At 38.6% G+C, this 14,613-nt stretch overlaps 1 protein-coding gene and 1 long non-coding RNA gene across 2 annotated transcripts in view; both read left to right on the top strand.

Moving 5' to 3' along the window:
* Positions 1–1,176, top strand: part of LOC104964587 (uncharacterized) — a 1,519-nt gene extending 343 nt beyond the window's left edge. Inside the window, exon 2 of the long non-coding RNA XR_800437.1 lies at positions 6–1,176. This is a non-coding gene — a long non-coding RNA (uncharacterized lncRNA). The remainder of the gene's footprint in view (positions 1–5) is intronic.
* Positions 1–11,383, top strand: part of LOC104965253 (tetratricopeptide repeat protein 28-like) — a 91,722-nt gene extending 80,339 nt beyond the window's left edge. The window contains exons 6-8 of the mRNA XM_010794209.1: positions 8,490–8,711; positions 10,943–11,131; positions 11,270–11,383. Of these exons, the coding sequence (XP_010792511.1) occupies positions 8,490–8,711; positions 10,943–11,131; positions 11,270–11,383 (525 nt within the window). The remainder of the gene's footprint in view (positions 1–8,489; positions 8,712–10,942; positions 11,132–11,269) is intronic.
* The last annotated feature ends 3,230 nt before the right edge of the window (positions 11,384–14,613 follow it).

Here is a 14,613-nt window from a genome sequence, read left to right as displayed (position 1 = left end):
CAGAGGTTGTGTCAGCGCGAGTTAAAAAGCAACTCAGCGGGGGGGAGGGAAGAAAGATACAGACAAAGAGGGAAGAAGAAGGAAGGGGGGTCCGGGTCGAGTCCTCAAAGTGTCGGACTGTTCTACTTATAAGTCTTTAAATAGGGTGATTCACTAGAATGCCGTGGCTCTCATCTGTTCCTGCTCCTGTTGAGGCACCCAGGGAAGAACCGGGCGCTGAGCATCATTGGAAAGTGGGCTGGGAAGTGAGCAGCAGGGCAGGTCGCGTCTATACGTAGTTTTTCCAACCCAGATAAGATTTAACCACGCCCACTTCTGACTGACGAAAACATCGATACAGCGTCAGAGTGTCACTCTGCGTTTTCATCCCACAAAATAGTAATCTGACTGTCGCTGCATAGCGCGTTCTTAAGAAGATTGGTGAAAAAGAGACTTTAAATAAATGTATTACGTCAACAGATTTGACGTAACTGTATTAGGTTAGTTGAAAGAAATAATATCAAGTTTAAATAAAAAAGATTAGGTTCAACTTAATGTTATTGCTTTCAAGTAACCGTTATGTGAGATTTTCCTGTGTAGCTGAGTACATTTAAATATATATTTAAATATAAATTCAACATGGATTGAAGAATAATGAGCTAGCAAACAATATGTAGCCTATAAGCTCATTTTACTATTTGTCACGTTTGTACTCACTAAAATACAGTATTTGAGTATATGTACTTACATTCCAACACTGTCAGAGTATATAAAATATTGTTGTAATGTTTTTCAGCATGGCTTGCACTGACTGCAATGGGAGTTGCTACAGAGGCTAACAAAGGTGCGTCTCCAGGGCTTCAGCCGCTCACGCCCCAGTGAAGAAGTCTCCAAGCGGCAGGAAATGAGGAGGAGGGACCACGGGAGGGGTATTTAGCTAATTATTTGTATTTGATAAATAGCCCATATTGTTTTTTTTTCCAAAGCTAAAGTAGACGTCGGCCTCCTCTTTTGACATGCCGATGCGGAAGTGGGCGTGATTAAAGCACAGCTGGATAGACACAGGCAGGTCATGTCATCATCACTGGACTCAGACTTACCAAATAGGCCCACAGGGATCAATAAAGTTTCCTCGTTAGTGAATCATTGTCCTGCAGAGCCACCGTATGGGAATATAGAAATAAGGACACATCTTAACAAGCAAACATCATACACAAGTCAGTCCAGTAAGATAATGGATGTTTGAAGCACTGGAGACGGAGAAGCTTTGAATGCCAAGACACAATCATGTGGTTAGTGGACTCATTTACCTTCCGTCAGAATGCTTCATGATTTCCCGGTGCAGCTGATTGCCTCTAATTTCAGCCGAGCATCGGGGAAAGGGGATTCATTGTGTGTCTTCGGATTGCTGCGTGCCAGCTAAATGATCTCCAGTGGACGGAGGCTTAAATGGAGGCTAAATGGCGACGCCAGAACGCTCCTCTATCTGAAGCTCATTAACCGCCTCTCAATCCCCAAGAGACCTGGCTCAGCTTCACGTCGAGCACTCTCCTGCCAGGAGGAGGGCGATTACAACATTTTGCTCGACAAAAGCTCCCTTCCCCCTCATTTCCTGTCTTCTCCCTCACCCTCCCTTTTCCCTCTCTCTCTCTCTCTCTCTCTCTCTCTGGTCACCCCTTCCCTTCTCGTCTGTTTCTTTCCTCCCACCTGCACCTCGTAAGCACCCCGGGCGATTTGTACTCCGACTGATTTGTCTTTGTGTCCTGCCTGTGATTACAACACTTAGAGACAGGCACGCCATGAATGGTAGAGTGTTTACTCTCTAACAGACAATATGAAGAATTATGAATCATACACCAGCATACACAATAACAACAGAACAAAACTGTATGGAAATCAAAAGCAGTTTGAAAGTGAATCACGGGAGAGCGGCAGAGCGGGAAGCAGATGGGAAAAACAGTGATGTACGCAGAGGGTACGATCCAGCCAGGGAAGAGCAGGCCTACGCGTTCCTCTGCCAGGGCTCCATGTACTCCAGACCCAGATGGGCAAAGATGTCCTTTTCAGTCGAAGCTGCCAGGAACTCTTTCTACAGATAGGACAAACAAACAGAAGGTCAGTGCAGGGATGTGTCTCGGTGACACCAACGCCAATCCACAAATTCTCAATTTCAGCCTTTTAAGTCATTTCATATCTTGTACACTCAGCCTATCAACATTTCAGTTTTTTCAGTGTACACTTCTATCCACGCTGCAAGCTGGCAGTATAAACATAGGATTTGATTAACCCAGTGTAATCATGCAGTGACCGCCCAACTCCCTTCCAACCCATAAACACTCTAACCTTGCTCTCAGTGATTGGTGCAAATCCACACATTCTCATTCTCAGTTCCTATATTTACATCATTTTCTTCAACAATGTTGTTCATTTTCCAACCCCTCAATTTCCCCCATAACAAAGACAACAGCAATACTACAACACAACACAGTGTTGAAATATCATACAAATAATACAAAATAAGAATATAAATGAGGTAATAACAGATATTACCATTATCGACAAACAATAAACGATATCATATTTTCCAAATATATATCAACCAGTTAATCATAAACTAAATGCACATATAGTCAGGTAAAAAGGTCAAGGTGCATGTTAGTCACGGTTGTCCGCATATCTGTATTCTAGCTCACACATTATCAATTTCAAGATTCATTATTCCTGAAAATGTTCATGTCTTGTACACTCAGCCATCTCTGTGCCTGTGCTATCCACGCTGCAAGCTTGAAGTATAAATGTAGGATTTTATTCACCCAGTTTGTGCCAACATGCTGTGACCGTGCAGATTTACATTTGACCGCCCAACTCCCTTCGAACCCATAAACACTCTAACCTTGCTCGAAGTGATTGCTCTCTTCAGTAGATGAGTATTTTCCCTGACGAATCGCGACAGGGCTATTAACTACTGGCCGTCTACCAACACCATGTGACGGGTTATGTCTCTAAAGAAGCAGTGACGAGGCCTGACTCACCTTGAGCGCAAGACAGCCCGGAGAGAGAGAGGGCTGTGATTCTGACACATCCTGCCTTCAAGTGCTAAACTGGACCTGACACCTTGCGAAGAGATGGCAGAAAAACCAAGAGCATGTCTGCTTCCACTGCCAGCTGAAGGCAGAGATAACTGAGAGTAACTCGTCGGCAGCCAGGAGAGAGGAGAGCGCTACAAGGCACGTCTCCCAAAATACTGGCTTGTTCTTTCAAATGCAAATGACAGGTAAGCGGTGCAGTGGGGGGGTTAGGGTGCACGCTACAGCTCTGTTCGTATCACGGATCACCTAGTTTGGAGGTAAAAGGGAAAGTGAGTCCCTTAAAAATAACCCATGGGAGAAAAATGTGCACACAACTATGGTAGGGTGAGAAGTCAACCTTGTACCAGAGATTCTTGGCTAATAAAAAAAAAAGATTATTTCTTCTGTACTTGGCCAATGCAATGGCACTTAAGTAGCATTCACATGAGTGTTTTTAAATGATCCTGGTTCATATTAGTATTGTTTGTCTCTACTGTGACATGTCTCCATGCTTTAATGTTCAAAAAGCTCTTTATTTCTCTCATACTGCCTGTGCTGCAGCATCTATTTTCACCCTCTGTCTGAAACCAGAGCCAAGTCTGCTCTGATTGGTCAGCTGGCTGGATTTGTTTTGATTGGTCAACCGCTTAGAGATGACCCGCCCCTTAGCCTACCCCTTAGCCGATCATGTACAATGTGTTTTAGCGCTAGCCAATAGAATGTGTCAGCAGAATTTTTGTTTATCCTCCCAAAGTAGAAGAACACTTGTCTGAATCGTAAAGAAAGACAGGGCGATTGGGATATAAATGAGTTCTGAACATACTAATAACCCCCCTTTAATAATTCATACTTCATCTCCTCCTCTCGCTCACCTTCTTTAAACTTGCAAACATTTCATTATAGTCTCTGACTTATTCTCCGCTGTCCCTCTCTCTGTGCTTTGAAAGGTCAAAGTCATTTTTATTTATTTTTGATTGTGAGTCTGTGTGACTGCTGCTTGTGTTCAGACAGCCTCTAACTTCATTATTGTCACTGTAATTGCATCAAAGAGATCGTTCTTAGAGTCTATAGCTCCTCTGTAATTACATCACACTGTGTGTTCACAGATATAAGCTGCGTTCAGTACATTCATTATCACATGTGAGCATGTTTCCTGTGAAGGCTGGAGGTGTTTGTAGGGTGCTGCATAATATAATACGCTATAATAGTATCACAGGAGCCATTCTGCACGATGATTACTTAGACTTTTGTTACTTCAAGTACATTTTTATGATGATAATTCTGTATTTTTTCATTAGTGACCATTCAAATTTGGGATTTTTACTTGTATTTGAGTATTTTTTTACTTGGAGTCATTACTAGAAAAGGATCTGAGTATTTCTACCTCAGCTTTATTTACAATATATTTATTAAAAATAAAATGTTGCATTATTCTGCAGGTTGTGCTAGTGAGTAGTGGAGATGCTACATGCTGTACCATGAGGCTGCACAGCAGGGCTATGGGCGTAAAGCTAACGTCAGCATGCTAAAATGCTTACAGTGATATTACGTACATGCTGGTATTAATTGGGTGCAGGGGTGAACAAATGTATGAGCAACCAATTTTACATTTTGAAAGAATGTTCTATTTCACATTTCTCACAGAGCTGAACACAACTGATTATCTGACCGACTAATACCTGTTTTCCTCAACTTGCTGTTGAGGTTTTGTATTGGTGTCAATTTGAGTTCTTATCTTATCAATTTAACAGCGTTGTTAATCCAACAAAAATGTTCTTGACCAGGTACCATCCCCTCCAAATAATAAAACACATAGGGCGCAAAAAAAAGAAATTGTCTTATCAGAGGAGCTGGCATTGAGAACATTTTCCTGGAGTCCATCTCTAACTTAAATCTAATTATTTATCCAGAATGATGGTTTATGACATTATTCAACGGCTGGTGCACACCAAAGTGTTTAGTACCACCGAGCGTGATGCTGGCCCATTTTTCACAAGATAATAATGATGATCATTTTGATTTGTAATGAAATACCACTTGCTCAGCTATGGTGCTTAAATTGTTAGCAAAAGTGACTTTTTGTGTTTGCGCAGGTGAAACTTATAGCATTAATGAATATCTGCTCCTATTCCTAAATATGTGTTAGATCAGGGGTGTCCAGACTTATTTCACTGGGCCACTTACTAGAGGTGAGGTATATTGCCTTATAATTAAAGTTATAAGTTAGCTAAATCAATCAAATGTAGGCAGATTATTCTTGATAATTGAACAGCCTACATCACAGCTTTCCATTAAAGGTCCCCTATTATACTGTTTTTCATCAATATATTATAGGTCTCGGATATAAACAAAACATGTGTCTGAAATGTTTGGCTCGAAATACCAAACTGATTTGTAACCAATTGTAACATTCCATAATCCCCCCTGTTTCAGAAGTGTTGATTCTCTGTCTGTTCCTTTAGATGAAAATAAGGAGCCCCTCCCCACACCCCTCTGAGAGATATTTGGTTAAAAAGAACACAATGTTGCTCTAGGAGGAGATCCAGGTGATAAGGTGTGTGTGTGGGGGGGGTTACCTTGGTTGGTGATTGGCTGATTGTTACACAAGCCAAAAAATCGTTATGACATCATAAAGTGGCCAAAATCTGATCAGCTCATTTTCAGACAGGTTTTTATATAAATGGATCAGGACAAAAAGAGAGAGAATCTTTGTTCCTAAAACTTTCAGAATCTCTTTCCACAGAGGGGACACATGTTGATGTATAAAATACATGAAAAAGTGGATTTTGTACAATAGGTGACCTTTTAATATTGTTTCATTTATTTGTTACAAAACAGTTTGACAGCTCATTCCTTGAAACAGAAGCTAGTGCTCTCCCTTCACAGCCCTGTATAGAGTGAGGGGTGGATGGAAAGGGGATATTTCAAAGATGTTATACAAATAAGTAATTGGGCTTTTGTATCAACTGAGATTTGTTAGCAAATGTTTTTAACTTTAATGACCGCATTTATTTGAAAATCGGGCTTATTAACACTGACAACAATGAATATCGTGTAATATATTTGTACATATATATTTAAGAAGTACAAAGAAGAAAAGGATATGCTTCAGGTCTGGGCCATATTCTACTATAGTTTTAGAATTTCCTGCGGGCCAATTCAAAATGGACCACGTGGGCAGCAGTTGGCCCCCGGGCCTTAATTTGGACACCGCTTTATTAGATATTGTGGATTGTGGTGTAAAATGGTAGTAAGTGATGATGGTAACACTGAGGCATCTTCATTCTGCAGCAGAGCTCTGCAAAAATAGAAATGTTTATGCATAACATTTATTAGAAAATTAAGTGTTTATTAAATGTGTTTGTGTATTCACGTATAGACACAACAGACAGTGATAAATGTTTCAATTCAAGCTCTGGTGCTCTTTTCTCAAATATTTCCCATGACTCCTCTGATCAATACCAATAACCTTCAGATTAGTTTGCAATTGAGTAGGCAGGTTTGAAATGACCAAAGCAAGAGGAGGAATGCAGCTACCGTTTGTTATTTCTCTCATTAGAGAAACAGGTTGTGTGTGTGTGTGTGTGTGTGTGTGTGTGTGTGTGTGTGTGTGTGTGTGTGTGTGTGTGTGTGTGTGTGTGTTCATGGCCTTGTTTTTACGAAGGCAACACAGTGTGATCTTTAACTGAAACGCTCTTTGTGATTTGCATGGGATTATGCCTGAAGAGGTCCCTGTAATTAGCAGGGAGAGTGCAGCTAGAAATCATTAGTGCTGTAAAAGTGTCTTATGTGCGAAACTAAAACAGAGTTATAACAGACCTGAGTGGTGAGACTCTCACAGCACGGTATAATAGGATGTGAAAGATTAGATTTCCCTCCTGTAGACTCCAATAACATTTCCATTTGGGATGTGAGGAGGTGACGTCCCTTTTACTTTCTCTCTTAGTGTCCAGCAGGGGTGGAAGAAGTATTAGATCCTTTACTTTAGCTACATTATTAATACCACACTGTGAAAAGGCTCTACACCAAGTCAAAATCCTGCATTCAAACCCTTACTCAATAAAAAACTACAATAAAAATAAATCCTTAATTAAACACTGTTCAGTATGTTTAGTGGCAATGTTTTTCTTTACAAATGATGTGTTTGGATTAATATGACTACTGTATTAATATGTATGTTGCATTTTACTGCTGTAAGTGTTATGATAATTCTTTAAATACACTTAGTTAAATCTACATATGTCAAATATAAATAAATATAGTGGAGTAAAACTCCTTGTAGCGCAGTCGAATTATAAGGGCGCACAATATATAAAGTAAAGTACAAATATGGTTTAACTCAATTAAATACTTATGTTCAGTCACTAAATGTACTTAGTTAACACCACAGCTGTGGAGATGCTATATTTGAAACAAAATACACTTTTCAGATTCAATGTCAATTTATGGTTATTATTTAGTTTTATGACATGTATTTTCTAACAGTGATATCCATAATTAGTAGGAGTTCTAGCAACACTGAACCAACAACAAAAACACATTGAGATCTGAGAGCACAGCGACTATTCAACACTACATTTACGAAAATCAAGCAGTGACACGATCACAGAAATGGTAGACAATCCAACAGTTTAACAGATTATCAAATTCAGTCATTCCCAACAGGAGCATGATGAACAGAATGATCCACATGTTTGATTATAGGTGGAAAATAAATACACAAAAAGGATTAAACTATTAGCCATGATGAGCTGAGTGCACAGGACAAGCCTCAGTTGTGACACCTTAACACCACATGCTAAGAATCAGAGTGCATGACAGCTTATAGTAAAGTCAAAGGAGAAAGAGTGTAAAAGAGATGGATTAATGGCTGAGGACGAATCATGGTGAGAAGAAGGGTCTGCAACGAGCCTTAATGATATTAAATGACAATACCCCCCCCCCCAGCCCACACCTCTTCTGTCGTACCTCCAGACTACAGAGCAGCTCCTGGCCTCAGGCTGTGAGGCTCCTCAACTCATCCTGCACGCTCCAACACAAAAAATACTTTTACTGCCTTTTGTTTGTTTTTCTTATGCGGCAAAATGGGACAATAACTGCATTCTGTTGCAGCACCCTGTGTTGTACAATGAAAATAAATTACCATTGTAAAAGTCATGCTGTTAAATACGAAAAAAGTAAGAAGCAGATTGTAATAAACTTAAATTGTTGCAAATACAACATGATGTATTCCTCTGTCTTTATCTTGTTACTGTTTACTAGTCGTGTTTGGTGTTTACTGGGTCAATGTGGATGGTTTTGATCCTATCTTTGCTGCGCTCTGGGTGCTAACGTGTGTGTGTGTGTGTGTGTGTGTGTGTGTGTGTGTGTGTGTGTGTGTGTGTGTGTGTGTGTGTGTGTGTGTGTGTGTGTGTGTGTGTGTGTGTGTGTGTGTGGTTTCAGGCTGCGTCCGATGCTCTCAGCAGTCTGGGCCATGTGTACACAGCCATCGGTGACTACCCCAACGCGCTTGCGAGCCATAAGCAGTGTGTTCTGTTGGCGAGACAAACGCAGTGCCAGCTCTCCGAGGCGCGCCAGCTGGGCAACATGGGCGCCGTGTACACCGCGCTGGGAGACTTCACCAACGCCGTTCAGTGCCACGAGCAGCACTTGGACATCGCAAAGGTACAGAAGTACACTTTATGATCTGTAATGTTTCTGATGGGGCGGAAGAACTTGGAACACTGAACAGCCTTTTTTTTAGATTAGTAGTCGTAGAGTAGTTGCTTTTGGATTTGAATCTTTATGGATAAATCCTTTGACATAATCAACTATAACTGTGTACTAACACGTTTTGGGTGTTTATCAAAGCCTGGTAAATCTTCTTACTCGGTGCCATAGAGCTCCATAGTTGTCCAAAACTGTTAGAAACACATCAATGATCAGCACTGTTGCATTGGGTGACATGCTCCTTCATTAATGAATCAACGTTTATTTTGACTCAATCCCCAATTACACAGTCCTGCTGCCCCAAATTCACTAAAGCACCAAATGTGGAATACTCTGCAGCTGCAAATAGTCCCAAACAAATGAACGCATTTTTGAAATCATATTTTTGTGAGTTATATTAAAGACTAATGACAGTCCGAGTGCCATATAGATGACCGGGAAGTCGGAAAATATTAAGAGACAAGCAAACAAATATTGGTTATGGTCTCATGCAGAGGTGTAAACCAACTAATTTCATTTACTGAAGTACAATTTTGATATACTTGAGTATTTCCATGTTATGCTACTCTGTACTTCTACTCTGCTAAATGGTGTTCTTTTACTCCACTACATTTATTGAATACCTTTAGTTACTTTACAGATTTGGATTAATGATATGAAATATAATCAAGTATTAAACCAGACTTTAGTTCCACCTGGAGTAAATTCACAAGCTACCCTGCAGTATACAAAGTCATTCAAACTAGCTGCACCTTTACCAGCTTTGATAACACTTAAATGATCAATCATTATAAAACATATCATATATATTATTCTGAAATGGGCCAATCAGCACAATGACTACTTTTACATTTTTTACTTTAAGTATATTTTGATGCCTATGCTTTTGTACTTTTACTTGAGTAACATTTTGATTCAAGTACAAGATCTGAGTACTTCTCCCATCTCTGGTCACTTGATGTGTTTTGTTCACAGTAACAAAATATAGAATACTGTAGTGCTTCTGAAGTTTATTAAGTAACTATCTTAACTTGTAAGGAAGTATTTAATTATTCACCTGAGGGTAACACATGAAAGGAGAATTAAGATATATCCACAACATTGTGACAACATGCTGACATAACTTCTCAAATCAGAAACGCGTGTTTTCCCAGATGTATTTGATCATTTGGCTTCGACGTTAAAAAGTAGCCATATATTCCCAGGGAATATTTTGTTTCACAAACAGGCTAAAAATGGATATCACACGTCGGGTACTTATTGAATATAAAGCAACCAACAGTATACAATAAGTGAATTTGGGGTTATTATGGAGAGAAGCGTAATTTGTTTTTCAAGACAAATATAAATTCAAACCGGAGGGCTGCAGGGACTGTGAGTTTGAGTCAGGAGTTTCTTTCTAAAGTTGTTGGGTCTATTTTAACAGATCAATCTATCATTTGCTGAATATAGTATTTTATAACAAAGTTATTGCATATTTCCAAAGCACGTAATGTGTGTTAAACGCTAGTTGTATAACATTGAAGCTCCTCCTGCAACTGTTACATGAGCAAATATAACAAAAGGCACTAATCTGAGCACATTTAACTTTTTATGTTACTTTTCTTGGATGAAATGCAGAATTGTATTGGAGCCAGTCACTGCAGCCAACATCATGACAGTGTGTGCAGCTCTATTTCCTAACACACAAACTGACCATCTGTTGACAGTCAGACTTGTACCAGAATAAAGTCAAGTCTTCTGAGTACTGAGAGTTTATAGAGAGTGAATTTAGGTTTTTAAGTGAAGGTCTTTTTAGCTGGAAGTGTTGCAGCTTGTTAAATAAACAGTCCATCTGTTGGAGATGGGAGTGCTCCATCTCCAAATTTACAGAGAATCTGTTTCCATTTTTTAAAATGCACAATCCCTTTGAGGAAGTACAACTGAATTCCATTGTCTGAGATTCATTTCAAGCTACATTTCTTCATAAAGACTGCCTTTAATGTCCTAAAGCAAGTAACAATGTTTTTAATAAATCTTCAGTTCTTTGGGCCCTTTTATATTTTTTTGATGTGTGCCCTCTGATGATGAGTTCTCTTTCAAAGGAATAACAGCATCAATATAATCTGATCTTAGACTCCCAAGCTATGGGAAGTAGCTCCATCTTATTATTCTGATCTGTATTGATATGGTAATGTCTCGTGCAGACTATGGAGAACCGGCGTGAGGAGGCTCGGTCCTACAGCAACTTGGGCAGCGCCTACCACTCTCAGCGTGACTTCGACAAGGCCATTTCATACCACACACGCGTGCTAGAGCTGGCACAGGAGCTGGGCGACAGAGCCATCGAGATGAGGGCGTTTGCTGGTCTGGGGCACGCTGCCAGGTGCATGCAGGTTGGTATAGAACTGTTTAAATACAGGGCTAACTGAATAATTAAACAACACAGGGGTACTCTGATATACAGTATGTCTGTGGTATATGTTTATAATGCACTAATAAACATTAATAATAGTTATTCTTATGATCTTTAGGACTTAGAGAGAGCTCGTCAGCACCACCAACACCAGCTGGAAATCGCACAGGAGCTGCAGGACAGAGCCGCACAGGGCAGAGCGTCATCTAACCTGGGTAAGAACGCCAAATGAACGCCTAACCAATAGGCAGGTCATTGTAGAACCCACCAATTGAATGGTGAATTTAAGCTACCTCTCAGGGGTGTATATGTGTGTAAATCTGGCTGATACTAGCCAGTGCCTCCCCATCCACTGACCTTCCCGCATGTCATTGCTGCTAACAGACCAGCCAGATGAGAACATTTAGCCTGTATTACTATCACAAAACGTCTACAAGCTTCCTTATAATTTCTCTGTACATGACAGTTTGCTTCCTCCTTACATTTTGTTTGCAAACCATCCCTCTTATGAAGAACAATTTATGCTCAAATAGAGGAGGTTAAATGAAAGTCAATGCGACGCAGCTAATACGTTATACTAAGCTGTTTTCCAACATGTTGCAGCCCTAATTGTGAGAGCATGACAGGTGAAAGATTGATCACATTGTAAGTTTGATTCCCAGTCATAAATCAGAGTCGCATGTCTCTATGACTGGAATGAAAAAAGAGCATTTGGACATTAGTAATATTGCTCTCATGCGTCATTCAATCAAGAATAACTGACATCTCATAAAAACACGATATTTAATACCTGACCCCATTTAGCCAACTACTAAAACTAATGGTAGGACTATACACAAGAAGTGGTTAAAGGGACATTTTAAGCTGGTAATTCATCTTTTGTTTGTGATACAGCAACTCAAATATTTGAAAGAATTAAGAGAAAACGAATAATGATGAGGAGAAGTGAGGCTTACTCTCATCTAGCTGCACGCTCACCCCAGAGGATTCAGAGTTGACAACAAGTGGGAGGAGGGTTGGTGTTTTATGTTTTCTTTTATATATTGTGTAGGAGTAAAAACAAGTTGCATCCGCTGTATAAAAGAATGAAGGATTTGAGAGTGTACTACAATACACTGGCTCTAAATTGCTGGTTCATATTCAGTTCAAACACTATCTGAGCCGACAGTATACTGTGTCGTTGGGTACATTTGATAAAAATACAGTATGATGAGTTCAAATATCCACACACACTATAGTCACTGTAATGAACCCTTCAAAAGAAATGTTTATGCATAAAAAGTTTATTAGATTATATATATTGCTGAAAAGATGGAAGTAACTTATTTCGTTGCACAACAATATACTATTTTTGTTGTTTGATTTGAAATACATTGTTATGCAGACAAAACTTTCCTTAGTATTTTGATGCAAACCAATAAACATAGTCAGAGAAAAAGGAATTAATTAAATGACTTATACCATTGAGAACTATTATTATATATTGCTACAGTAGGAAGAGCTGAACAAATGTAATGCAATCACAAGCTATTCCATGCCATATATTGCCATCTATGTTTCCTTCACACTTAGGCTGATATGATTGTGAAAGTGATACAAAATTATATTTTCTGGGTTATTAAAAGTTATACATTTCACTTGATGAACTCTGCAGACAGAAACTAAAAGAAAGAAACTTAATTTGATTTTAAATTAATCATTTTTAACAGTGCTACTCGCAATTTGTGGAATGGAAAGCAGAATAACCAATTTCATCACACCAGTTATTTGTTATTTATTATAAATATTAATGTCTAATGTTTTTAAATGTCAAGAGATATTAACTTCTTCATTGTGTCCTCCTGTCTGTATGAAACCAAACATTATGCCCTTTGGAAACTAAAAAGTAAATCAAGGATGACTTTTATATATTCTGCATGAATTTCATTTTCAAAAAGTGGATGATGTGATGCAATTTTAGATAAGAGGTGAAACACTCTCCAGTTTGCAGATGCAGAAGTGTTATTATTGCAGCTGATGGAAAAAGCTCCTGCATCACATGAACTGTTAACCATTGAGCCGCCTGTCACTGTGTCGCCACGGCAACTCAATAGACTGACTGGACCTGATCAACTCTATCAGCATTGATCAGCTTTCAGACAAACGACTCTATCTGTTACATAAAGCACTAAGTACATTTACCCAAGTACTGCATTTAACTACAATTGTGGGTACTTGTACTTTTCCATTTAACGCTACTTTGTACTTCTACTGAACAATATTTAAAATGTATTGAACTGTTTTACTCCTATACATCAATTTGACTACTTTAGTTACATTTCAGATAAAGATTATTAATACATAAATTAACCGATACATTATAACTTTTATTTAATTTGTATTATTTAAGATCAATCTACCCAGCAGTATTCAAAGCCATAAAATCAGCTCCAACTTTAGCAGCTGCAACACGAAAATTGGAAACACATTATTGCATTTATAATTATAACTTATGTTATATACTGTATATTCTTCTTGAGTACTTTTAGTATATTTTGATGCTCATACTTTTCTCTTTTTAGAGATTTTAGTCACTTTAAACAAAATCCAGAAGAAGGGCAATACTTTTGGCATACAATTTAATGCATTACCCAAGTACACGAATGAGATACATGAGGTACTTTCCTTAGGTATTTCCATGTTATGCTAATGTGTACTTCTACTCCATTACATATCCGAGGCAAACACTTTTTACTTGACTACATTTTTCTGAGAGATGAGGTCACTTTGTAGATTTAAATTGTATGTGAAAAGCATATTATGAACTTATAAAACAAGATAACATTTTGTGAAGTTAATCATATTCTGTTTATAAAATGTATTAAATTGCAAAAATATATCAAATTGTTTAAATCAACAGTAAAGTATTGATAACGAATGAATGAATGAATCAGTAATAATAATCTAATAATAGCAGATACTGCATGGTAAAACAGTCACAGTGGTCATCTTCCAGGTTTATGGGTACTTTTACTCAACTTTTATTAAGCAAGGCAAGTCATATTTTCAATTACAGACTTTTACGGTGTGTTATAAGTACTTTTACCCAACTAAAGGATCTGAATACTTCTTCCATCCCTGGCCGTAGACCATGTGTAACTCCCCTGCTCATCTGCCTTCTTAGGCCGTATCACATGACCATAATAGTGCTTCTCTGGCCAATCAACGCTCATGTTTTATTAAACGGGTTCTGGTTTCTGCGACCACAGTGATATCTGAGCCAGTGAACNACATCTTCCATTTCTTTTCACACAATACGTCTCCTTGCAGTATTAACCTTAATTCGGGTAGATAGGTTATATTTACACCATAACGGTGCACAGCTGATAGAAAAGGACTTTTTAAAGATATTACTGATTTTCTTTGAATATAAGAATGTAAATACTGAGTCTGAAATAGTTTAGCAATATGCTGTAAAATTAT

This window comes from Notothenia coriiceps, unplaced genomic scaffold (assembly GCF_000735185.1).
Source record: "Notothenia coriiceps isolate Sejong01 unplaced genomic scaffold, NC01 NC01_scaffold00037244, whole genome shotgun sequence".
Lineage (NCBI taxonomy): Eukaryota > Metazoa > Chordata > Actinopteri > Perciformes > Nototheniidae > Notothenia > Notothenia coriiceps.
This window is presented reverse-complemented; position numbering and strand designations above follow the sequence as displayed.